The 26,870-nt window shown below is 38.4% G+C and overlaps 1 protein-coding gene across 4 annotated transcripts in view; it reads left to right on the top strand.

Annotated features, from left to right (window-relative positions):
- The window catches only part of PTPRR (protein tyrosine phosphatase receptor type R), a 273,204-nt gene that overhangs the window by 30,517 nt on the left and 215,817 nt on the right, over positions 1-26,870 (top strand). Inside the window, exon 2 of one of the 4 annotated variants that reach the window (XM_010805080.4) lies at positions 9,763-9,824. Within the exon in view, the coding sequence (XP_010803382.1) occupies positions 9,822-9,824 (3 nt within the window). The 5' untranslated portion in view covers positions 9,763-9,821. 4 annotated transcript variants of the gene reach the window in all.

Here is a 26,870-nt window from a genome sequence, read left to right on the forward strand (position 1 = left end):
CAAGAAATAAGCCTAATGCAATGTAATGTCTTCCAATGCAGTCCTGAGAACTAGTCCCAAGTTCCTAAAGAAGATGAATATAAAAAACCTCAAAGAAAAATCTCTACCATTGTTTTTTTAATGTTGAGCTTTTGTTACTTTATTTTTAATTGAGGGATAATTGCATTACAATATTATGTTGGTTTCTGCCATACATCAACATTAATCAGCCATAGATATACATATGTCCCCTCCATCTTGAGCCTCCCTCCCACCTCCCACCCTATCCCACTCTTCTAGTTTGTTACAGAGCCCTGGTTTGAGTTCCTTGAGTCATACAGCATATTTTTACCAACTATCTATTTTATATATGGTAGTGCTGTGTTGTGCTGTGTGTGCTCAGTGGTGTCCAACTCTTTGCACCCCATGGACTGTAACTCACCAGGCTCCGTTGTCCATGGAATTTTTCAGGCAAGAATACTGGAGTGGGTTGCCATTTCCTTCTCCAGGTGATCTTCCCAGACAAGGGATCGAACCCATGTCTCCTACATTTCCTGCATTGGCCAGCAGATTCTTTACCAATGAGCCACTGGGAAGGCCAAAATGTAGTTACATATAGTTAATATAGTATGTTTTATATTATGTGACTTTTAATGAAATAAATTTTTTTAAAAAAATGGGTTGCTAGGTCTTATCCGCCTTTTAATGGATAAAACTACAGAGGGCTTGAAATCACTGGAGACTGTTTTGGAGCTTGGGTGCCACAATCTTCAAAGCAAAACTGGAGTATCTTTTTATTACGCTATTGCTTATTATGTACTTCTACCTGTAAACTTCTGGGAACATGACATATAAACTTCAGGAAAGGTAGCTGTGTGCTAAAACCATATTACTGCAGAAATTGCATCATATATTGTAAAAGGGGAAGAAACTGTGTCAATAAAGAATCTTTGAGCCTTAAAAAAACCCTCATGATTGGTGGCAATTTACAGGCAAAAAAATCAAAACCCTAAATCAATGTTTCTCCAAGTTATACAATAACTAAAAGGTGCTACAGGCAAAATTCAAATTTGTCTGACTTTAAAACTCAAACATTTTCATTTTTAACAGAAGTTATTTGGTTTGCTTACTCCTTGGAAGGAAAGTTATGACCAACCTAGATAGCATATTCAAAAGCAGAGACATTACTCTGCCAACAAAGGTTCGTCTAGTCAAGGCTATGGTTTTTCCTGTGGTCATGTATGGATGTGAGAGTTGGACTGTGAAGAAGGCTGAGCGCTGAAGAATTGATGCTTTTGAACTGTGGTGTTGGAGAAGACTCTTGAGAGTCCCTTGGACTGCAAGGAGATCCAACCAGTCCATTCTGAAGGAGATCAGCCCTGGGATTTCTTTGGAAGGAATGATGCTAAAGCTGAAACTCCAGTACTTTGGCCACCTCATGCAAAGAGTTGACTCATTGGAAAAGCTGATGCTGGGAGGGATTAGGGGCAGGAGGAGAAGGGGACGACAGAGGATGAGATGGCTGGATGGCATCACTGACTCAATGGATGTGAGTCTCAGTAAACTCCGGGAGTTGGTGATGGACAGGGAGGCCTGGCATGCTGTGATTCATGGGGTCGCAAAGAGTCGGACACGACTGAGCGATTGATCTGATCTGATCTGATTTGGTTTGCTTTGGGAAAGTACTGTAAATTTTCCTAACAGAGATTGTGACTTTATGAATTACATTTTATTTAAGCTAATGATAATGTTAATTTTTATACTCTGAAAATACATTCATTGATAGCTAGATGTTCATGTTGGAGCCAGAGGTTAAAAGGTAAAAGATCCACTTCACAGATAATAATATAAAATGAATTATAATGTGACATTAGATTTTAAGAAAGTTTAGTAAAAGAAATTCTGCAGTCTACTTCAGATATTTAGTTAACTTTTTATTCTTTTCTGAAACAAAAGCCTTCATATTAAACTATAAGATCTTCTTACATAATCACCTTTCTTTTAAAATCCCAAACATTTGCATTTTGGAAAGCTTTGTGCCTAGATTCTCCAGATATTATTGTACCCCTGCAAAATCATCTTGAAGTAGAAATTCCATTCTCAAGGTTGGCACCCTGACAGTCACAGCTGTCACCATCTGTTGCTTTTCTCCATTTCTAGCTACTAAAGCAGCAAGGAGAATGCTGGAACACACTTTGGAAACGATAGAGGTCAAGCTTAGGCAACGTCTATGTGAAGTTTCAACACTGGGCCACTCAGTACATCTGTTTGTTTTGGATCATTTAGACCCAACATTAGAATGATGGGAAGTCTTACAGGAAGTGATTTAATTATCATACTAATTGGACATTGGATATTTAGTAATGTTTTTGTTTTAACTCCAGAAGTAATGCATTTTCATAGTGTTTCAAAATATTTAGAAATATAGAGAAGGAAAAAAGAGGAAGTAAAAATAATCCTTAGCAGATAACAGTGTTGTCTTGATATATGTATCTATCTATATGATCTTTTCAATATATATGGATATATATCTTTTTTATCAAATATGCAATCAAGATTGAGGGCAGAAAGAGAAGGGGACGACAGAGGATGAGATAGAGATAGATGGCATCACTAACTCAATGGACGTGAGTCTGAGTGAACTCCAGGAGTTGGTGATGGACAGGGAAGCCTGGCGTGCTGTGATTCATGGGGTCACAAAGAGTTGGACATGACTGAGCGACTGAACTGAACTGAACTGAAGATTTTGTCAAATTTTTTTGCTTAGTTTATATTGCATAAACTATGAAATTCCGTCGTATATCTTCATATTATTAACTATACAGCATTATTTTTGTTGTTGTTGTTGTTCAGTCACTCAGTTATGTCTGACTCTTCGCAACTCCATGGACTGCAGCACGCCAGGCTTCCCTGTCATTCATTATCTCCCAGAGCTTACTCAACCTCTTGTCCATTGGGTTGATTATGCCATCCAATCATCTCATCCTCTGTTGTCCCCTTCTCTTCCTGCCCTCAATCTTTCCCAGCATCCAGACCTGCTAAAAATTCCATTGTGTAATAGATTTCACAGTTTTTATGTATTGATGTATATCCCCAATACATTCAGTAAGTTAAGACAAAAGGAGAGATAAATGTTGAGTATATCAAATATAGTACTTGTTTCCATTGCAACTGCCTCCTTAATAATCTTGAGAGAACTTTCAGAGTTTATCTTAAGGGAAACTGCTTTCTTTATGAACTCTATATGTAATTGTAATATAGGATCGATTTTTTTCCACTTGGCCAAATTATGTGTTCCATAGACCTTAAATCTTAAGCAAGGGAAATATTTAAAGCAGTCAATGAAGTTAGCAGGACAAAAAAAAAGGATCTCCTGTTAAGAGCATATTAAAAAATATTCTGTTTCAGGAGTTTTCATTGAGGAAGATGGAAAGTGCTGAGTCTCATTGTGTTGAAACCTAAAAACTCTTTTCATCAGTCCAAAATTTTCAGTAATGTAAAAACAAATAGAATCTGCAGATGAACAAAGAGATTTATATTTTCTTTTGAGCAAATATTTACTTGTCAGGTCTCTCTCTAAGAATTGCCCTTTGGTTTTCCAGTTGTTAAGGACTGTGCTCTTGCACTCTCTGGGAGTGACTTAGTCCTTTTTTCTTTCTTTCTTTGTTTCTCTCTAATTATAAATGCCTATATATCATGCTTATTTGTGTGTTTGTTTTGTTTGTTTTACTGTACAATGCTTTATTTAAAATCTAACTGCTGATAGATAATTCAACTGGGCTTTCTGGGCATCTGGCCTTGCCAGTGAATAATGAGATTGGCCCCATTTAGCAAATGAGTTAGTTCTTTGACCATGATCCCTGTAACTCAGACGGTAGAAGCAATTTGTTCCTTTCTCTTGTTTTAAGAAAACATAAGAGTTAAAAGTCTCTGGAAGGTTGTCTCCTTGAGCAACATTATGAAGCTTACTCATTGGTAACTCTTATCTTTAACAACTGAGCACAGCACAGCTGCTGCTTCATTCTGTGGGTGACCACATGGCCACCAGGGAATCAGTGGTCATTGTCCCCTGCCCTTTGATCCATTCCCCCCTCCCCACAAACCACATGTTTTCATGAACCAGGACTGAAATGAAAAATCCCACTTTTTTTTTAGATTTTTTTTTTAATGTGGACCATTTCCAAAGTTTTTATTGAATTTGTTACAATATTGCTTCTGTTGCTTATGTTCTGGTTTTTTGGCCAAGAGGCATGTGTAATCCTAGCTCCCCAACCAAGGATTGAACCCCCCCAACACACATACCTCACACTGGAAGGCAAGTCTAACCACTAGACCGCTAGGAAAGTGTCGTAAATCCCACTTTTAACATCAAAATGCAAAGGAAAAAAATCTTTCTCTGTTACTCCTCTACTCTTCACATTCTCAGTACTCTGATTATGATATTTCTGGCCACCAAAACCGAGAAGAGGGCAGGTTTTCCACACCAAGCAATTCTGCAACACCAGCTGGGTGTCCTCCAGTTTAATTCAATTCAGACACTCTGTACTTGGAGAGAGCATCAGATCCCACAGGCTAAGGGCTTAGTCCTATAAAAGTTCAGGTGCCAATCACAAATCCAGGTTGTTACCTGTGTTTTGATCAACTGTCTGTGAATTTTCCTTTGAACCCTTTATTGGGTCTGATCAGTTTGCTGGAGTGGCTCATAGAGCTCCGTATGACATTTTACTTAGCAGATTACCAGTTTATTATAAAAAGATATAACTTGCGAAAAGGCAACTGGAAAGATACAAAGGGCAAGGTATGTGGGAAGAAATGCAGAGCTTCCCTGCCCTCTCTGGGTGCACTGTTCTCCAAGCACCAATCTCTCTGAACACTTTTCTTTGGGGTTTCTATAGAGACTTACGTAAGCATGACTGACTAATTCATTGGTCATGGGTAATTGATTGAACCTCCTAGCCTCTCTCCCTACCCCAGAGGTTTGGGAATTGGACTGAAAGTTCTATCCTTCTCTCCCTGAGGTTATTTCTTCTGGAACCTGCCTTCATCTTTGGAGGGATGGGTGGTCTAAAAGTAACCTCACTAATGTAAACCCAGGTGTGGTTTATATGAATAACAAAATATACACATTTCACATTTATAACTTGAGTTAGTTCAGGAACTAGAGACAAAACTAAATAGTGTAACAAAAGACGTTTCTGCTGCTCTTATATAGGGAACTGTAAGGGTGCCAGGAACTGTGGATGAAGACCAAATTACTTTTTCTTATTATAAATCACAATGTCACATCACCTTAGCCATTTATCATTGCACTTTCATCTTGTGCTTTATACATTTTTCCAGATTTTCTTTTTGAAGAGTGAAAGTACAACCCAGCCAGTATTCATATCCCAAGTTGTTCTTTCCTTACCTATCTGCTGTATTTGGACCATATGAATCCAGAAAAATAAACCAAGAGGAAATCATCAGCTTTACATCTTTCAATTTAGCCTGTGTTTTCATATAATTTAGTCATTTAACTGAAACAGTAAGTTAGCAACAGAAACTTCAATGAAATAAGAAGAAAAAGACCCACTTTTGAGGGCTAGGACAGATGTTCACAGTTCCTAAGACTGCAGGAAAGACGTGTTTGTGAGATTTGTCTGCCCTTTTTTTTCTGGAAATGGCAGTCATACGATACAAATTCCAAGAGAGCTGGAGAGAACACTGAGATATACATCAAGATAATCATGGCTAAGAGTCTTAATCCCAGATTTCCTGGATTGCATTTATGAATGTCATTCAATTATTTTGAATATCTTGGGGTTCTGTATGTTTGTGTGTCTGTAGTTCAAAAAGGCCTCTGATTTTCTCATGCTTTCATTATTGACCTAGGGAAGCTGCACGGTTTAAGAATTTGTCTATTTTTCCTGCCTGAAAGCATGGCAACTAGAATTAAGTCTTTAACCAGAACAAGTTATTATAACATGTTGGTTTATTGTGCTTTAACCCATCAAGTTGCTTAGAGCTGGTCTGTATTTTAAATAGAAAGTATTGAGCAACAAATGGCAAAATTTGTATGAAATGGGCCTCTGTGCAAATTCTTTGAATTTAGACTTTTAGAAATCAGTGGTCTTTGTTTTATGGGCAAATAAATGTTTCAAAATTTCTTCATGTATGACAGGTGATGGTATCATCTTTGTACTTAACTGTAATTTTTAAAATTATAAGATCAAATTAATTAAATCAAATCTATAATAAGCTGGATTATGAAAAACAGCCAGTTACAGAAAGCGATATATTTCTCATAACTATTATAGTATAGTTAAGTCATGGAGACAAGAGAAGAGTAGGCAGTATCTGGAAGGAAATGAGAATAAGCAGGGGTAACTGGATCCTCAGACATGCAAAAGGTTTGAATGAACACCTAATGCTTGCTCCTTGAAATATTCATTCATTCAAAAAAATCACTGAGTGCCTCCTATGTCCTAGGCAGGAAAGTAGGCTCTGGAAATGCAAGAGTTGACAAGGTAAACAGTATCATTACAGCTGTGTAGCTCGCATTCTGATATGAGAAAAACAATAAAAACCAGTGAGCAATTGAACATATTTCAGATGGTGATAAATGCAGTGAATAAAACAAAATGAAGTTATGTGGCAGGGAGAGAGTGGTGGGAACTAGACTGGACTGGACATTTAGGGGTTCTAGTGTATATCCAGAAATACTTAGGGATTGGATCAAAGTATAGCTCCCAAATGGAAGCTGCATGTTAGAAGCATAAACTTTGGAGTCAGCAGAATGGGGTTGGAATCCCAAATTAGGTACTTATTAATTGTATTTCCTTTGGTGACTAAACATCTCTGTATTTCACTTTCCTCATCCGTAAAAAATCGATACTAACAATACCCATGTTATGGAATTCATGTGGGAATTGAATGAGATAAAACATTCAAAGCACTTTGCATCATGTCTAACACATAGTAAGATGCTTCATTCACCTAGAGCCAGACATCTTGGAGTGTGAAGTCAAGCGGGCCTTAGGAAGCATCAGTACAAACAAAGCTAGTATAAGTGATGGAATTCCAGCTAAGCTATTTCAAATCCTAAAAGATGATGCTGTTAAGGTGCTGCACTCAATATGCCAGCAAATATGGAAAACTCAGCAGTGGACACAAGATCGGAAAAGGTATTTGGGATTTCATTCCAATCCCAAAGAAGGGCAATGCCAAAGAATGTTCAAACTACCACACAATTCTACTCATTTCACATGCTAGCAGAGTAATGCTCAAAATTCTCCAAGTGAGGCTTGAACAGTGCGTGTGAACCAAGAACTTCCAGATGTTCAAGCTGGATTTAGAAAGGGCAGAGGAACCAGAGATCAATTGCCAACATCTGTTGGATCATAGAAAAAGCAAGAGAATTCCAGAAAAAACACCTACTTCTGTTTCATTGACTACACCAAAGCCTTGACTGTGTGGATTATAAGAAACTGTAGAAAATCCTTAGAGAGATGGGAAGAACAGACCACTTTACCAATCTCCTGCAAAACCTGTATGCAGGTCAAGAAGCAACAGTTAATACTGGACATGGAACAACAGACTGGTTCCAAATTGGGGAAAGAAGTATGTCAAGACTGTATATTGTCACCCTGCTTATTTAACTGTTATGTAGAATACATCATGCGAGATGCCAGGGTGGATGAAGCATAAATTGGAATCAAGATTGCCAGGAGAAATACCAGTACTCTCAGATATATAGATGACACAATCCTTATGGCAGAAAGCGAAGAGGAACTAGAGCCTCTTGATGAAGGTGAAAGAGAAGAGTGAAAAAGCTGGCTTAAAACTCAACATTCAAAGATCATGGCATCTGGTCCCATTACTTCATGGCAAGTGGATGGGGAAACAATAGAAACAGTGAAACACTTTATTTTCTTGGTCTCCAAAATCACTGCAGATGGTGACTGCAGCCATGAAATTAAAAGACGCTTGCTCCTTGGAAGAAAAGCATTGACAAATCTAGACAGCATATTAAAAAGCAGAGACGTTACTTTGCCAATAACAGTCCGTCTAGTCAATGCTATGGTTTTTTCAGTAGTCATGTATGGATGTGAGAGTTGGGCCATAAAGAAGGCTGAGCACTGAAGAATCGATGCTTTTAACTGTGGTGTTAGAGAAGATTCTTGAGAGTGCCTTGGACCGGAAGGAGATCAAACCAGTCAATCCTAAAGGAAATCAACCCTGCATAGTCATTGGAGAGACTGATGCTGAGGCTGAAACCCCAATACTTTGGCCACCTGATGTGAAAATCTGACTCCTTAGAAACGACCCTGATGCTGGGAAACATTGAAGGCAGGAGGAGGAGGGAATGACAGAGGATGAGATGGTTGGATGGCATCACCGACTCAATGGACATGAGTTTGAGCAAGCTCTCGGAGATGGTGAAGGACAGGGAAGTCTGGCATTCTGCAGTCCATGGGGTTGCCAAGAGTCAGACATGACTGAGTGACTGAGCAGCAACAACACAGCAAATTGTTAGCACTGGGCTTCTCAGGTGGTGCTAGTGGTAAAGACCCACCTGCCAGTGAAGGAGACATGAGACATAAGTGATCACAAGTTCAGTCCCTTGATTGGGAAGATACCCTGGAGGAGGGCATGGCAAACCACTCCAGTATTCTTGCCTGGAGAATCCCAAGGACAGAGGAGCCTCTCAGGCTACAGTCCATAGGGTCACAGTTAGACATGACTGAAGTGACTTAACATATATACATTATTAGCATTATATAAAACAGTGGAGAAATACAGTTTTCTAGTCAGTACCAAGAACACTTGTATTGCTCCTGAGCCCTTGGTTGGCTTATATCATTTAAATACTGTGAATCATATTTCCCTCTTTCTCTTGACAGCTGGAAAGCTGAGGGCCAAATTTGTGGTCCACCTCTAGCAAATAGAACTTTATTGAGTGCCTTATTTATTTTGTGAACTAACCTCATTCTTGGCTGGATGTTTACTTTTTCTCACTCGTTTTCTAATCCAATTTCCTCATTTCCTTAGTTTTTATTCAATTTTATTTTGTGTTATTTGTGTTTTTGTAAGCTGCCATAAATCTTTTGTGTAATATATTCTCTCTAAACAAATAGTCACTACAAGGAAATAGCCAATCAGTATGGACCAGTTGAGTCTGAATGTTACATGTTCTCCCTTACAGGCAGAATTTGTTTAACCCTTCGGCTTGAAAATATAAGGAAATATAATTTATGTTAAAAATTATAATATGCATAATGGTCTGTTTGGCTCACTGCTCAGCAGGCCCTTAGCCTCAGCCCAATCCAATATCATGGGCCAATATTCATTCTTATCATGAGTGGCTTGAGCCAGTAGGAACACAATGCTTTTACTTTTTATTTTTTTAACTTTTCATTTTATACTAGAATGTAGTTGGTTAACAATGTTGTGTTTATTTTTAAGATGTCCAACAAAGTGATTCAGTTATATATATACATGTATCTATTCTTTTTCACATTCTTTCCCCATTTAGGTTGTTACATAATACTGAGCAGAGTTCCCTGGGCTATCCTTGTTGGTTATCCATTTTTAATATAGCATGACATGTGTACATGTCAATCGCAAACTCCCTGATTCTCCCTTCCTCCCTTAGAAGGAGATGTCCTATGTTTACATGACTGTTCTGCCACTGACCGCCATTGAGATCTTGGGCAAGTCAATGAACATTTCTGAGTCTCTGATTTTTCATTTTAATGGCAATTTTAATATGTGACCTGGCTACCTTCTTCTGCTTTTTTCCAGGACCAGTGAATGTATTGTGTAAAGCATAACACATTGTCATCGTGTCTGCTGTTGCAATCATGGTAATGATAGTGATGGGATGATGATAATCAGTAGGTTGTCAGTTTTGTTGCTGATCTACTCTGATCTTGGGGTAAAATCCCAGTACTGTAATGGGCTTCTTGCCTTGCTATACAAACCTAGAAGGTATCCCTCACACAGTAGTTGAAGCCAACAGCATCACCCAAAGCTGTGCATCACACAGCCCACCCAGCCACATGTGGTTACCCTACCTTAACTTCCATTGCTAATTACCTAAGTTCTTGACATTATCTTCCTTCCCCGAGTGTCTGCTTTGTTCAGTCAACTGGTACTTCAGTTCCTCTGAGCCTGGAAACCTGTCATTTTACTAGGTTTGTCTTTCAACTCCAGTCTCTCAGCCAGCCCACACCTCTCTCCTGCTGGTAGCTTTTCATGTTGCCGTGGGCCATGTCTTATGAAACTCCCACCTTCTATTCTTATCTGCAGAAAGCCTAACCATCTTTTCTGTCAGCCAGAATGTGCTAACACCTGCTCCACATTCACCTCTCATCACCTGCTCCCAGATGCAGTGACTTCTTTTTGCCTAGAATTTTCTGAAGAAAATAATGTATTAATTGCCTTCAGGATCTTAACATTTGCTGTATTATCAGTAGTTTCTGTTATAGAAAAGATTTTTTTAAAGGTGTTATTAATCCAAATGCAGAATGATTTATTGACAAATTAATAATTTATTAATAACCTCATAATTTATTCCCAATTTATTAGGGAAGAACAGGTAATAAGGACTCCATACATATAAACACATACTCTAGGTAACTGAAAGTTACCTTTATAATTATTAAGGATGTGAATTTTTAAAATTTATATTATGCATTTCTCTATTTTTAATGGGTATATGGTGCTTTTAATTACTTTTTAAAAAACTAGGTCATACTCTACAATTTGTTTTTCTTAACAGTAGCAGGTCACAGATATACCTCAAAGCCTTTAGATATAAATTTGACTAATTAGAATAAATATTCTAGCTAGAAGAAAAATTCTAAATAATTCTAAAGTTTGAAAGTTGCATCTACCATATTTTCTTAAACTATGCCTCAGATTCAGTGTACAACCAGTTGTTCTTTATATGTTTTGTATTTGCTGCAGCAAAATTGCTGCAATAAATGTCTTTAATATACACTCTTAGAGAAAAAAGAATATATAATATGTATGTGTGTATATAATATATTTATTATAATATGTATATAATACATGTGTTCTTATATATATAGTATATATTTAAATATATTTTGTTCATTTATATATATATGTGAGATTTTCAAAAGAGAGATTGTTACAAGAGTATTTTAGTTAATATATTATCAAATTATTATTTTCTGAATAATTGTAGCAATTTACCCTCTGACTAGTAATGTATCTTGACTGATTCAAAATCTCTCTGGTAGCAGTTGGTTGCTGAATTTTTTTAATTTTTGCTGACCAGTAGGGGAAAGAATTGCACCTCATGGTTGCTTTGCTTACATTAGCATTTCCATGACAGTGTAAAATATTGAGCATCTCTCATGTGTATTGATTATTTGGATTGCCTCTCATGCAATTGCTTATTTGTAACTTGTGTATCAAGTTAATTATCTTTTTCTTAACAATTTGTAGAAGCTCTGTTTATTGGAATATAATCCCTTTGTCTGCCATATGGGTTGCACAGATTTCCTTCTAGACTCTCATTTCTCTTTTTTATGATGTTTTTTGCTGTACAAATTTTTAATTGTTTTGCATTCAAACATTTATGTTGGCCTTCTTTAAAAAATAACTTTCTTGTGGCTTTTTCTTTTCCACTTAAGAATATATCATGGTCATTTTTACAAGGCAGGTTTAATTTGTTAATTTACCTTTCCCTAGTTTCTTTGTATGGAATAACCTTATGCATGCATAGTTCTGTCTAAATGAGAAATCATTTCATTTTTTATTGTAATCATTCTTATTTAGGATTTTTGTGTCTTCCTTCTCCTCTCCTCCTTCTTTTCACCCACTTCGTCTCCTGTTGAACCTTCTTTTTCTCCTGGTCATTCATTCTAAGAACTTAGTGGGTATCCTCTTATTAATTTTTTATACTCATAGAATTCACACACACATACATATGCATGCACATACACGGTCAACACATATATGTACATGTAGACATATACCTATGTTGAAATTTTTGTCATTTTATGTTCCACAAAAATGGTATAATGTTATAAATATTTCTTTGCTCTTTTTTCCCTTCTTTCCCACTGATAATTCATGAAAAACTTTTCTACTCCATGGTCATACTACTTCATGATGTGGTTATACCATAATTTATTCAGTCCTTCCTCTAGTCATAGTAATTCACATTGTTTCCACCTTTGTTTTTGGCCCTATGAATAATGTTATAAAAAGATCTTTGTACATATGCTTCTACACCCTAGCCCTTTTATTTCTACAGACTAGATTCCCAAAAGTGATATTGCCAGGCTGAAGTAATGTACAGCAAGATTTGTTTCCCAAAAGACAATAGTAATTTGCATTTCTACCCATAAGTACACAAGTACCATCTTTCATCCTTATCAACAACAGTGTTACCAGTCTTAATTCTTGTGACTGACAGGTATAAATTTATATCTCATTATTACTTCTGGTTTCTTAAAGAAGCTATCAAGTATAACTTGCCCTTTCTGGATGACTCCAGATCCTTTGACTTCCTTTATTACATGGTGTGGTATGGTAGCTTTGTGAGTTTCCTGATTCCTCTTTGAATGTCTTGGAGTCACTGCCTGTGCCTGCTTCTAGGGGTCACGCCTCCACCCCACCTACTGGGTTGTCTCTGATATGTTTGAAAAGTTTGATTTAAAACCAAAAGACGGTATTTGCCTGTAATATTTAAACATCAGTCAATAAACTCTCAGTGAAGACCCAAAGAATACCATTTATGAATTTAGTTTGATACTTCATAATCATTCAATTCTTAAGAAAAATTTATTTTCCAAAAAGTTAGTTAATGAGGGTCAGTTAAAAAGCTTGGATTCCATGATTTTAAATTGCTGGACACCATTGTCAGTCTGCTTAGAGTATTAATAAACTCAGAACCTGCTTATCACCTAGCAAGAAAAATGTGTAACCTCAGGTCACCAGCTTAGAGAAGGATGATCACCTCCATCATGACATACTGACAGCTTCTTTAATGACAAATTCTGTTTGTCACTCACTCTTCCTGCATCCTGCCACTGCATCACTGAAATTTATAGACTCTGGTCTTTATATGTTCTGAATGTTCCTGTCTGGGAACATTTATTTTCTTTCCTATCATGTCCCTGGGATAGTCTCATGGTAAAATTGTAGCCTAGATAAATGACCTCCCCCGCCCCCCCCCCACCATGGAAGATAGCAAAGATGGCTCACAAAAGGAGAGAGAAGGCATGCTGGGAGTCACGGTCCTATACACCCAGCAGTCTCCCATGGAATGGAGTCTTTGTCAAAAGATTCCAAACATTTTGGTTCCATAGGTTCATGCATAGTTAGAAAATCCTTAAGCTGTCCTAAAGACTTTTCTTTTTTTCATCGATCATTTCAATTCTTTTTGCTTTGATTTTGGAGTCAATAAAACTGACTTCTGTTCAAGACTAGACCTCTCATCCAGCTTAACTACAGGATGCGATTACTCCAAAGAAAATGGTTTTAAGAATTCTAGTTCCCAAGAAATTTATTTAAAAAAAAAACACACAACAAAAAGGATTCTGGCTCCTATGCAATCAGCAATCACTTCCCTTTGTAAATGAAATCACTAGACACCCAGCTGTCCCAGGCTTCTTGATTGGCATGCATTCGCTCATGGTTCCATCACACTTAGCAAGAGGGAGTAAAATCTCAAAACTCCACAAGTTGGCAGCCTAACCCAGTGAAGTCTGAGTTGTTTCAACCACTTGATCTTTAAATTTACACAAGTACTAGTAGAGGAAGTAGTCTTACACCCTACCTACCTGTCTAACACACTTATTTCACAGATAGGCCAGAAATATGAGATGTCTTGCTGGAGACTTAAAGCTCATCAAGGACTAAAGCATCTTGAACCAGATCATCTGAATCTCAATTTCTCTCATGAAAAATTATGACATTAATGTCTGTTCTGTTTCCTTCACAAGGATTTTGGTGATGAGCAAATGAATCAATACGTATGAAAACACTTTGAAATAATTGTGTTATGCACAAATGTCAGATATCAAAAATTGTCTTATTTTTATTCTTTATTGATTTATTTTTTGGCCACATCATGTGGCATGTGGGATCTTCATTTCTTGACCAGGGATCAAACTCGCATCTCCTGCAGTGAAAGCAGAGTCTTAACCACTGGATTGCCAGGAAGATTCCCACAAAATTGTTTTAAAGTTGAGTGCTGAATTCCTTGTAGTAGGAATTTCTGGATGGATTATAATAGCCACCATTTATTGAGATGCTATCTATGAATGGGCCCTCTACCAAACTTGAGATTTTTATTGTCACACCTCTAGGGTTCCCCAGGTTGTGCTAGCAGTAAAGAATCTGCCTACCAACGTAGGACAAGCAAGAGACACGGGTTCAGTCCCTAGGTTGGGAAGATCCCCTGGAATAGCAGTATACTTGCCTGGAAAATTCCAAGGGCAGAGGAGCCTGGCAGGCTACAGTTCATTGGGCTACAAAGAATTGGACACGAATGAAACCCTCTTCCCCCCGACACACACACATTGTCATACCGCTTCCCTTGCCCAAAAGGAATGGGATAGTTGATTTGTTAACATCAGGCTGTTTCTGCCATCATTTTTTCTGAAAGATATTTAAGATGGGCAATATATCATGGAGAAAAGAGTCAAATTCAGGCAGATCTTTTCCAGTGTCTATGCACTGAACCCACCTGTCTCCATGAAGCCTATTTTATGTGCCACTATATGACCTACAGAAATAAGAGTAAATATTTTACAAACACAAAATAAAAATATTTATGTCTGAACATAGTTTTACTTATACCCACATTTTAAATAATCTTAAAGAAATAAATCTAACTTAAAAAAATTAAATATCACTCCAGTCAATTCTGTTTATGGTCCTTATGAAACAGCTATATAAATTCAAATTTTTAAAAATCAGATTATTCAACTTATATCCATTGTTTTTCGTTCAGAAAGATGAAGTCTGTGTTTTCAAAAATAAGTGCAAAAGTGCCACTCTGAAAGCTCTGTTGTTACCTCTCTGAACTCTTTCAGGCTTCTCTACTGACCACTATTATTGTCTTTATGAAAATGAAGCCAAGGTGGTGATAGAAGGTGATAAAATAATCCCTCCTCCAAAATATATACAGTAGCATCTATCACAATCTACACTTCCACCAGTAGAAAAAAAAATTCTTTAATGCACTGAATTCCCAGGATATCTGGGGTAAATAAAGTCTTGATATTTTAGCATTATGTAGGTAACTGAGATATTCCCCATATACATTTTCTAGATAGCACCACCAAATAATTTATTTATGCAGCACACTTTATTGATCCTGACTTGATGATGTATACTGCTGTACATGTGGGGCTGTGGAATCCTAGCCTTGACCTCGAGGAACAAATGAGGCTTCAAATACATAATCTCGTCCACAAGAGAGTGACCTAGGCTTGGAATATTCTTTTGTTGTTCTTCAGTCACTCACTCATGTCTGACTCTTTGTGACCCCATGGACTGCAGCATGGTTAGGCTAAAATGGGCCTTCGGTTGGGGAGGTCTGAGGAATCAGAATAGGAAGTACAGGTGTGGACACCTAAGAGGAGTGATGGTGATTTCTTGTAGGGGTGGCTCTGAAAACAAGTAGCCTTCTTTTCCTTTAGACTGAGTTTGTTACTGTTGACTTTTTAAGCAAACATCCCTTAGCCACCGGGGTCATGTGCTCCAAGTCTGTGAACTGAAGTCAGCCTACAGAGGAGTCTGTTGGTTCCAGGGTTTTGATGGAAACCCCAGGGCAGAGCTTTCAAGCAGGATCTGCTGCTCAGTCTGCACCGAGTCCTGCAGATGGCAGGTCCCTCATCCTTAACACCTTGGGTTTGCTGCTTGCCTTCTAAAATCTTTTGGGTTTGTAACATTGATTTTAGATTTCCAGATCCACTGAACCTCTGTATCCCAAGTGTTTGGTTGTATTTTTAATCTGTTCCAAAATTTGTTCACGTCCTTTACCTGTTTTTTTCCAGCATCAAATCTGTGAGTGCATCCTGCTTTACATATCCTCTGCTCAGTTAATGCAATAAAACTGTGAAAACCTTGCTGGAAATGTCACTGTGAATCTTTGCAAAGCCTAAAGGCTGCTGAATGCCATAAGCATGTAGTCTGAAGCTGCAATAATTAAATCCTTCTTTAACAGGTGCTAGTAACACACTGTGTGTATTGGACATGATGGTTGTCAGGATGGCTTAAGGACAGTGGACTTTTCTAGAAGCCTCTCATGCTTCTAATATTCTAGTGACAGGAGGTTGTACTATAAGTGTACTATGTTCACAGTGATGGCAGTATCTGTTATCCCTGTCTTTGAGAGAATAGAGTATGAAGACCAGAATTAAAGTTTTTTGTTGTTTCTATTGAGCTGCTAGTTGACTAAGGATATGTAGAAAACTCAACGTTGTGATCATGATGAATCTAGAGAATATAGGGTAACAATAAAGGAACAACCATGTATTGGGCTCCCACTATTTGTAAGGCCATGGTAGAGGCTTTTCATCCCTCTCAGTTCAGTTCAGTCACTCAGTTGTGTCTGACTGTTTGTGACCCCATGAATCACAGCACACCAGGCCTCCCTGTCCATTACCAACTCCCGGAGTTCACTGAGACTCACGTCCATCGAGTCAGTGATGCCATCCAGCCATCTCATCCTCTGTCGTCCCCTTCTCCTCCTGCCCCCAATCCCTCCCAGCATCAGAGTCTTTTCCAATGAGTCAACTCTTTGCATGAGGTGGCCAAAGTACTGGAGTTTCAGCTTTAGCATCATTCCTTTCAAAAAACACCCAGGGCTGATCTTCAGAATGGACTGGTTGGATCTCCTTGCAGTCCAAGGGACTCTCAAGAGTCTTCTCCAACACCACAGTTCAAAAGCATCAATTCTTCGGTGCTCAGCCTTCTTCACAGTCCAACTCTCACATCCATACAGGACCACAGGAAAAACCATAGCCTTGACTAGATGGACCTTCATTGGCAAAGTAATGTCTCTGCTTTTGAATATGCTATCTAGGTTGGTCATAACTTTCCTTCCAAGGAGTAAGCATCTTTTAATCTCATGGCTGCAGTCACCATCTGCAGTGATTTTTGAGCCCAAAAAATAAAGTCTGACACTGTTTCATCCCTCTAGTTCTTCCTAATTCTGTGTCATATTATTAATCTTATTTTACAGATAATGGCATCAAGGCTCACAGAAGTTGTCACACAGAACGTATCTCGTTTGACTTTTAAAGATAGTGTTCTTTCCACCATGTGGCTCTGGGTTTCCTCTCATCTGGGGCTTTGGGAAAGGTCTTATCAGGATTGGAGATGACTGGTAACTATCTTCCTTAGGCTTTAGCAAGAGAATTATTTGTGCAAGGAAAATCAAGGGCTTTCTAATAGATAGTAGGTTCCCTTAGTGCTAGGAAGCTCTGAAATTCATGACCTGGATCTGTGAAAAATTCCATCTCTAATTCTCCCACAGCATTCTCTTCGGTCCAGAAGAGAATGCCTGACTCCTTGGGAAGTTCCATGTTGCTGTATTAGCTGCCTACGGGTGCTGCAATAAATCGCCAAAAACAGTGGCTTAGAACAACACTCTTGTATTATCATATAATTCTGGAGGTCAGAAGTCTAAAATCAGTCTTACTGGGGTAAAGTCAAGGAGTCTACAGGGCTGGTTCCTTCTAGAGGAAGCTCTAGGGGAGAAATAGTTCCTTGCCTTTTCCAGCTTGACTGATGACCTTCTTCTAGCAATGGTATCTTTCTGACCCAGCCATCCATCATCTCATCTCCTGCACTTTCCTGCCTGTCTCTTATAGAGCTCTTGTAATTACACTGATCTCATCTGGAAAATCCAGAATAATTTCCCATCTCAAAATATTCAACTTAATCATATCTGCAAATAACCTTTTGCTCTGTAAAGTCACATTCATAGGATGAAGATGTTGGCATCACCAGAGGTCCATTATTCAGCATACCACAGCCGCTATTCCTGGTGATTGCTCCACTGGTAATGATATCCCACTTTGGACAGCTCAGGACTGCCCCAGCATCTCGCAAGACACAGAATTCAGAGTTGCCCTTGTGCATACCTACTCAAGGCAAGAATGTGAGTGGCGAAGCCAATTTGGGCTTCTTGCTGTCAAACAGGACTTGCAATTTGGCAACCTCAATCTGGATGAAGCTCATAGATAAATTTTGAATATGCATTTTTTTCTTAAGTTGGGTGTTCTTTACAAAAACTGGCATTTTGAGTGTTTAAAAATTGGGAGATCTGGCATCACAGTGCCATGTTTTCAAATGGCTGTGTAATGGCTTACACTTTTCCACTTTAGACAGAGTATGTCTCTCCCATTTATCTTAGTCCCTGTCACTGTCTGATGATGAATTACACTGGCCTTTTCACTCATTTATTTTAACCACTTGGACTGTGCAGTTTGAGTATCTGAATGTACAATAACGATTCTCAAACCACAGCATTAACATACATATCAGAGAACTTCTGTTCAGTAATTTAAGGCAGGGAAGTAACTTTATTTGTACTAGAACACTTTGTGTTAATTCCTGGGTATCCATGCAAGGTAGAGAATGATCCTTGTCCTACAACACCATCCTGACATTTGCAGATTGGTTGGATCCTCCCTTTGGATGTTTATTTTTTCAGCCTAACATGCAGCCTTTGATCCACCAACACCTGGGCCAAGCATTCCTAATCATCAGTTTAATATTTCCATTTCATTGGAGGCAAAATTTTCTACCTGTTACTGGGAAAAGTGACCCTTGCTTTCTTCTTCCTAATACTGTTTCATAAGTATATCAGTTTCTTAAAATTTAGAATCTACTTTATTCCACAAAAAGACTGTCATTCTCTTTATGTCCACAGTCTCAGAGAGTGGCTGGTGTATAATGAGTTATTTAGAAATATTTACTGAATGAATTAATAAATGATGATAATGAGTGACATTGATAATGATAGCTAACATTTATGTGAACTTAGTTATGAATGAATGTTTATATCTTTAATGAGTTTAAATCTTTAATATCTTTAATGAGCATCTTTAAATGAGTTAGCAATTGCAGTCCTGATAGAGACAAGTTCACTGTGAGTGCATGCCCTCCCACAGGCCCTGGAAAAGCTACCTTATTTATCATATGATGCTCTGTTCCTGGCTACAGATGATGGGACCACAGAAAGATTTCTAAGCCAAGGATTCCCTATCCTTAACCTGACCAGGAACCTATGACATGGCCAATTGCAAAGAGCATTCCCAAGAAATCAACCTAGCCCTCTAGGGTGTTTTTAAGAACTCAAATCAAGAGAAACAGTCTCTCTACAGTTGGCAGCAGATGCTGGAGCAAATGGATCATGCTGGGATTAGGGACAGACTCCCAGTCAGGCTACATGCAAGATGATTAGGCAGAAATAATGCAGCCACTGAGAGATGGAGGAGAATCTCAGTGCCTGCTTTTCTAGCTCCCAGTTAACATTTTACTGAGGCTTAGCTATTTTGGGAGGGCTCTGAAATTACCTGTTGTACCCTTACAACTTTGCTTCATCTGTCTTTAACCCAGAGAGACTATCATTAAAATACTTGCCCAGAATGTTGCCTTAATCTGGGATCCTAGCATGACAGCAGAATTTAATGAAGGAGGGATTGTCGAATAGCAGTGTGGCCAAAGTGAAGATCAAAGGAAACCAAGAATTCTGACAGCTTCAGGTGCTACAAACTCCCAGCGAGCAGAACTGGGACTCAACAGTTTTTAGTGTTGAATGTTTTTCAATATGTGAATGTGCCTGAATCCTTCCATTCTAAATGGGAAAAAAAGTAATAAAAACACCTGGAGATACTTCACGCTATTATAAAGCAAAAAGAAATGATAGCAATCGGTTCATTAGATTCATTGGACTGAAAAGGATGTCAAATAAAAAGAAACTGTTAATATTTAATTGGGCATTTTAGGAATTAGCTTGCTAAATTTGTAAAGATTGCCTTCTTGGTTTTTTAAATATGCTTCCTGGAATAACTACCTTCAAAGTGGGTATAATCTTTATGCAATAGCCTTGGCATTAAATTTTTATGAATTAAAAACCATGCTAGGGGATTAAAGTAGAATAATAGATGTAACATTACATGAGAGTAGGACACTCATAAATCATTTATGACTTCCTTGCTCATCAGGACTTGACTTTTTGAATCTTAATTGAAAACTGGCATGGATTTATTGTTGAAAAAAAGTAAATTGGTAATTCTGATAGCAGACAACTTTCATTAGGGAGTTAATTAATTTTAGGAGGCTGAGAGCCTGGTTTTTTAAACATACACAGTCGTGTTGAGTCGTGGGACTTTATTTAATTATAGTCATCTTCTGGTCAGTGCACATTTTTTATCTTTTATTTTCATTCTGATCAATGCTAGTAAGATACAGCATAAGCTATTGTGAGCTATAATTGTATAGAAAAACAAAAAAATAGTGTTAGGCCCCAAGTAATCTTAGATGTGCACATGTGCTCAGTTGTGTCCAACTCTTTGTGACCCCATGGACTGTAGCCCACCAGCTCCCCCTTTCATAGAGTTTTCTAGGCAAGACTACTGGAGTGGGTTCCATGTCATGCCCCAGGGAATCTTCCCAACCCAGGGATTGAACCCATGTCTCTTGCATCTCCTACACTGGCAGGCAGATTCTTTACCACTAGTGCCACCTGGGAAGCCCAGGCCCTAAGTAGGGCACAGGTCAATTGGTAGACAAAAAGACATCTTCTGTAGCAATCTTAACACTAGACCAGTCCTCATGCCATCATATTTCTATCTTCCTTTTATGTTTACTTACTCATCAATTGCTGTGATAAAGTTGAACATTTTTTAGATCCCAAATGAGATACTATTATAAAAGATCAATTAATTGATTTTTTAGAAAGAAAAGATCAATTAATTTTTCTTTTAATTAATTGATTAATTAAAATAATTTTATTAAGAAATAATACAATCCTTTGATAAATAAAGCAACAGATAGACTGGCTGGTATACTTTATTGTTCTGAAGTTAATTATGTAATTTCTTTAGTTTTTACCCTTTGAATTCCCTAACCATCTTAGTTCCCTTCTTTAATACAAATGATTATTCTACTAGTTATTGCACACTGAACAATGCTAGTTGTAATACTGTTGTAACACTAGTTGTAATACTGTAATACTGTAATCTGTGAAAAAGGCATCACTCTCTTCATTTTACAGATGAAGAAACTGAGGCTCATGTATGTCACCAAAACGTAACTTTCCCAGGGCTGTGAAGTTCTGAAAAAGACTGCTTTTTTAGTAAGCCCTGGAGAGTTTTCAAGCACTTATAAATTTTTGCACACTGCTTCACCTCTCCCATGGGGACTATGGACAATCGCCCTACTTTCTCCATCACTAATCATGAACTTTGTCATGCTGACTGGATTGGTGTGGGAAAGAAAGGTCTGATCATGAGCAATCCTGATTTATTTGCCTTGTGCCCCCACTCTCTGGCCAGATGTCATTCTGTTTAAAATTCTTCCCTAAAAGAGCATGACAGTCTGAGGATCACCCTATTCTGAATTTAAGTTTACAGCCTGGTTTTGAAATCCAAATTTTATTCCTTAAGAACTAGATTTGGAAGGCAGTAGCCAATTAAAGCCACCTGTTTATGGGCATAGTGATGTGTTTGGAGGAGTTCTTGTACAATGAGAGATTGATGGCCCTTCAACAGGATCATAACTCCTGTAGGCAGAGGACCATAATTTGCTTACCCAACCCCAGACTAAACAAAGGTCTCTGTGTGACCTAAAGGGGTTCAGTGTAACCCAGAACATAGCCCAGACTGAGATCAATCCCAGTCATTCCACAAGGCCTTGGGAGATCTGCATGGATGCCATTGGAATTCAATCTCCGCAAGGATATTTGGAGCAGAGCAGCCCAGCCTTATGGTTTTATAGATTTCACAGCCTGACTGATGACCTCTATAAAAGCTTATCCTATTTTCCATTTGCCAGGCAGTTTCTCAAGCTCAACTTTAAAGACACTATATGAAAATATTTGAGAATTTCAAAATTAAATACTTATCAATTCCAGGAATGGGAAAGACTGACCACATGTGAAAATAATTTTACAGAAACCCATGGCAAGGAAATGGTTTAACGGTAATGTTAACAAATGCCCTCAGAGACTCTGCTGTGAGATCTCTTTCAGTCTTTCTTTCTAGCTGGCATTTTCTCCTCATGTGGATATCTCACCTTTCATTTCCTACTAGGCCAAGAGGAGCTTCTTGTATGGAACTTTCTTAGTTTGCTGTAGTCTTGTCCTAAATCCTACCACATCAGAGCTTCATTTATTTGATGAATATTTATAAAGCATTTTTATGTGCCAAGATGAATACACTGACCCCCCTGTCTTGTCCCCCTGAAAGTAGGAAATAAATCTCTCCTGTGAAAGGTACCCGTCTTCACCAGGAGATAGAAATACATTCTTATCACCAGACAGATAGACAGTTCAAGGTCCAGAAGGCTGTGTTAATGAACTTCACCTAGATTCTTCATTAATGAGTACCCAAGCCTAAGTTTCTTTATCTTGTCAGTTCTTGACAAATGTATTATTCCTTTGTCTTAAATGTATAAAAGCTGCCTGCTTTGGCCATTTCTCTGTGTCTCATATTTTTACATATGAAATTAAAGTGTGATTTTTCTCCTATTAATCTGCCTTATGGCAATTTAATCTCTAGACTAGCCAGAAGAACCTAGAGGGGTAGAGGAATCATTTTTCCCAACAAGATTCTAATACAAAAAGGAAAGCAATCATGAGAGGTGAAGAGATTAAGACTGAATCAAGAGAAAGGGGCTAGTGCAGCATTTCTGAGAAGCCAGCGCTCTCGGCAGAGGGTTTGTTCCTCTGTAGAAGAAAGAACCGGAAAAGGCAATGGCAACCCACTCCAGTACTATTGCCTGGAAAATCCCATGGACGGAGAAGCCTGGTAGGCTGCAGTCGATGGGGTCTCGAAGGTTGGACATGACTGAGCGACTTCACTTTCACTTTTCACTTTCAAGCATTGGAGAAGGAAATGGCAACCCACTCCAGTGTTCTTGCCTGGAGAACCTGGTGGGCTGCCGTCTATGGGGTCACACAGAGTTGGACGCAACTGAAGCAACTTAACAGCATCAGCAGAAGAAAGAACATGATTTTGATTAGAACCACTATAAAAGACCAAGGAGAGCCCACAATGGACGATAGGGCACCAGTGTGGTAGGATAGTGGGATTCTGGGCGAGTTCTTCTGATTTAATATCACTGATGAGAAGAGAACTTTTGAGAACAACAAAAGAATTTTAGAAATAGTCTTTGTGGAAAATTGGAGTAAGAATTAACTAGGAAACTAGAGTAAAAGAACAGAGCAGTTTGTAGGACCACTCCTGTGAAATGAGAGAGGGTAATAAGGCAAGATTGGCTAAGAAGAGCCTCAGACTGAAGTGCAGCTCTGAGAAAGGCTCAGCCAGGCTGATGGGGAATGAGCACCTGTAGAAAAGATTGTCTAGAGAGTGCCGTGTTGGACAGGTAGGGCCTGGCTTTTTTGCTCCTGCTGAGCTCAGTGGTTGATTGGGAGTGGTAAGGCAAGAAAATATCCTCAGCATGAACCTCTGGTGAAAGCACAGCAGCTGGAGACGGTCAGCAACAGGTTTTCTCTTGAAGGGAGATCTGAGCAGCACACCCCACAGCTGCCGTGAGGTAAGTAAATGCCACCAACCTCTGGCTCCTTCTGGTCCCTCTTCTGTGCCCCATTGGCTTTTTTTTTTTTTTTTAGTTTAATTTAATTTTATTTTTAAACTTTACAATATTGTATTAGTTTTGCCAAACATTGAAATGAATCCGCCACAGGTATACATGTGCTCCCCATCCTGAACCCTCCTCCCTCCTCCCTCCCCATACCATCCCTCTGGGTCGTCCCAGTGCACCAGCCCCAAGCATCCAGTATCGTGCATCTAACCTGGACTGGCAACTCATTTCATACATGATATTATACATGTTTTAATGCCATTCTCCCAAATCTTCCCACCCTCTGCCTCTCCCACAGAGTCCATAAGACTGTTCTATACATCAGTGTCTCTTTTGCTGTCTCGTACACAGGGTTATTGTTACCATTTTTCTAAATTCCATATATATGCATTAGTATACTGTATTGGTGTTTTTCTTTCTGGCTTACTTCACTCTGTATAATAGGCTCCAGTTTCATCCACCTCATTAGAACTGATTCAAATGTATTCTCTTTAATGGCTGAGTAATACTCCATTGTGTATATGTACCACAGCTTTCTTATCCATTCATCTGCTGATGGACATCTAGGTTGCTTCCATGTCCTGGCTATTATAAACAGTGCTGCGATGAACATTGGGGTACACGTGTCTCTTTCCCTTCTGGTTTCCTCAGTGTGTATGCCCAGCAGTGGGATTGCAGGATCATAAGGCAGTTCTATTTCCAGTTTTTTAAGGAATCTCCACACTGTTCTCCATAGTGGCTGTACTAGTTTGCATTCCCACCAGCAGTGTAAGAGGGTTCCCTTTTCTCCACACCCTCTCCAGCATTTATTGCTTGTAGACTTTTGGATCACAGCCATTCTGACTGGTGTGAAATGGTACCTCATAGTGGTTTTGATTTGCATTTCTCTGATAATGAGTGATGTTGAGCATCTTTTCATGTGTTTGTTAGTCATCTGTATGTCTTCTTTGGAGAAATGTCTATTTAGTTCTTTGGCCCATTTTTTGATTGGGTCATTTATTTTTCTGGAGTTGAGCTGTAGGAGTTGCTTGTATATTTTTGAGATTAGTTGTTTGTCAGTTGCTTCATTTGCTATTATTTTCTCCCATTCTGAAGGCTGTCTTTTCACCTTGCTAATAGTTTCCTTTGATGTGCAGAAGCTTTTAAGGTTAATTAGGTCCCATTTGTTTATTTTTGCTTTTATTTCCAATATTCTGGGAGGTGGGTCATAGAGGATCCTGCTGTGATGTATTTCAGAGAGTGTTTTGCCTATGTTCTCCTCTAGGATTTTTATAGTTTCTGGTCTTACATTGAGATCTTTAACCCATTTTGAGTTTATTTTTGTGTATGGTGTTAGAAAGTGTTCTAGTTTCATTCTTTTACAAGTGGTTGACCAGATTTCCCAGCACCACTTGTTAAAGAGATTGTCTTTAATCCATTGTATATTCTTGCCTCCTTTGTCAAAGATAAGGTGTGCATATGTGCGTGGATTTATCTCTGGGCTTTCTATTTTGTTCCATTGATCTATATTTCTGTCTTTGTGCCAGTACCATACTGTCTTGATAACTGTAGCTTTGTAGTAGAGCCTGAAGTCAGGTAGGTTGATTCCTCCAGTTCCATTCTTCTTTCTCAAGATAGCTTTGGCTATTCGAGGTTTTTTGTATTTCCATACAAATTGTGGAATTATTTGTTCTAGCTCTGTGAAGAATACTGTTGGTAGCTTGATAGGGATTGCATTGAATCTATAAATTGCTTTGGGTAGTATACTCATTTTCACTATATTGATTCTTCCAATCCATGAACATGGTATATTTCTCCATCTATTAGTGTCCTCTTTGATTTCTTTCACCAGTGTTTTATAGTTTTCTATATATAGGTCTTTAGTTTCTTTAGGTAGATATATTCCTAAGTATTTTATTCTTTCTGTTGCAATGGTGAATGGAATTGTTTCCTTAATTTCTCTTTCTGTTTTCTCATCATTAGTGTATAGGAATGCAAACTCATTCTATGAGGCCACCATCACCCTAATACCAAAACCTGACAAAGATCCCACAAAAAAAGAAAACTACAGGCCAATATCACTGATGAACATAGATGCAAAAATCCTTAACAAAATTCTAGCAATGAGAATCCAACAACACATTAAAAAGATCATACACCATGACCAAGTGGGCGTTATCCCAGGAACGCAAGGATTCTTCAGTATCTGCAAATCAATCAATGTAATACACCACGTTAACAAATTGAAAAATAAAAACCATATGATTATCTCAATAGATGTAGAGAAAGCCTTTGACAAAATTCAACATCCATTTATGATAAAAACTCTCCAGAAAGCAGGAATAGAAGGAACATACCTCAACATAATAAAAGCTATATATGACAAGCCCACAGCAAACATTATCCTCAATGGTGAAAAATTGAAAGCATTTCCTCTAAAGTCAGGAACAAGACAAGGGTGCCCACTTTCACCATTACTATTCAACATAGTTTTGGAAGTTTTGGCCACAGCAATCAGAGCTGAAAAAGAAATGAATCCAAATTGGAAAAGAAGAAGTAAAACTCTCACTCTTTGCAGATGACATGATCCTCTACATAGAAAACCCTAAAGACTCCACCAGAAAATTACTAGAACTAATCAATGATTATAGTAAAGTTGCAGGATATAAAATCAACACACAGAAATACCACTGGCTTTTGTCTAGCAGCCTATTGTCAAAAAACAGTGTTCTTGCTTTATAGGTTTTGAGTAGATTTTTTCCCTGTCTCCCTAATTTAAGTCTTATCAATTTAACTAGACTTTGATGTGTTCCCAAACTTTCGGTGACTCAGACAGAAAAGAATCTGCCTGCAATGCAGGAGACATGGGCTCGATCCCTGGGTTGGGAAGATCCCCTGGAGGAGGACATAGCAACCCACTCCAGTATTCTTGCCTGGAGAATCCAGTGGACAGAAAATCCTGGTGGGCTGTCATCCATAGGATTGCAAAGAGTCAGACACGACTAAGGCAACCTAATACACATGCACATCTCCCTATTCAATATCATTTTCACTCAAGATGTATGGGTGTATATGTGTGTGTTCAGTCACTCAGTCAGGATAGA

The sequence above is a fragment of the Bos taurus genome, chromosome 5, assembly GCF_002263795.3.
Source record: "Bos taurus isolate L1 Dominette 01449 registration number 42190680 breed Hereford chromosome 5, ARS-UCD2.0, whole genome shotgun sequence".
NCBI lineage: Eukaryota > Metazoa > Chordata > Mammalia > Artiodactyla > Bovidae > Bos > Bos taurus.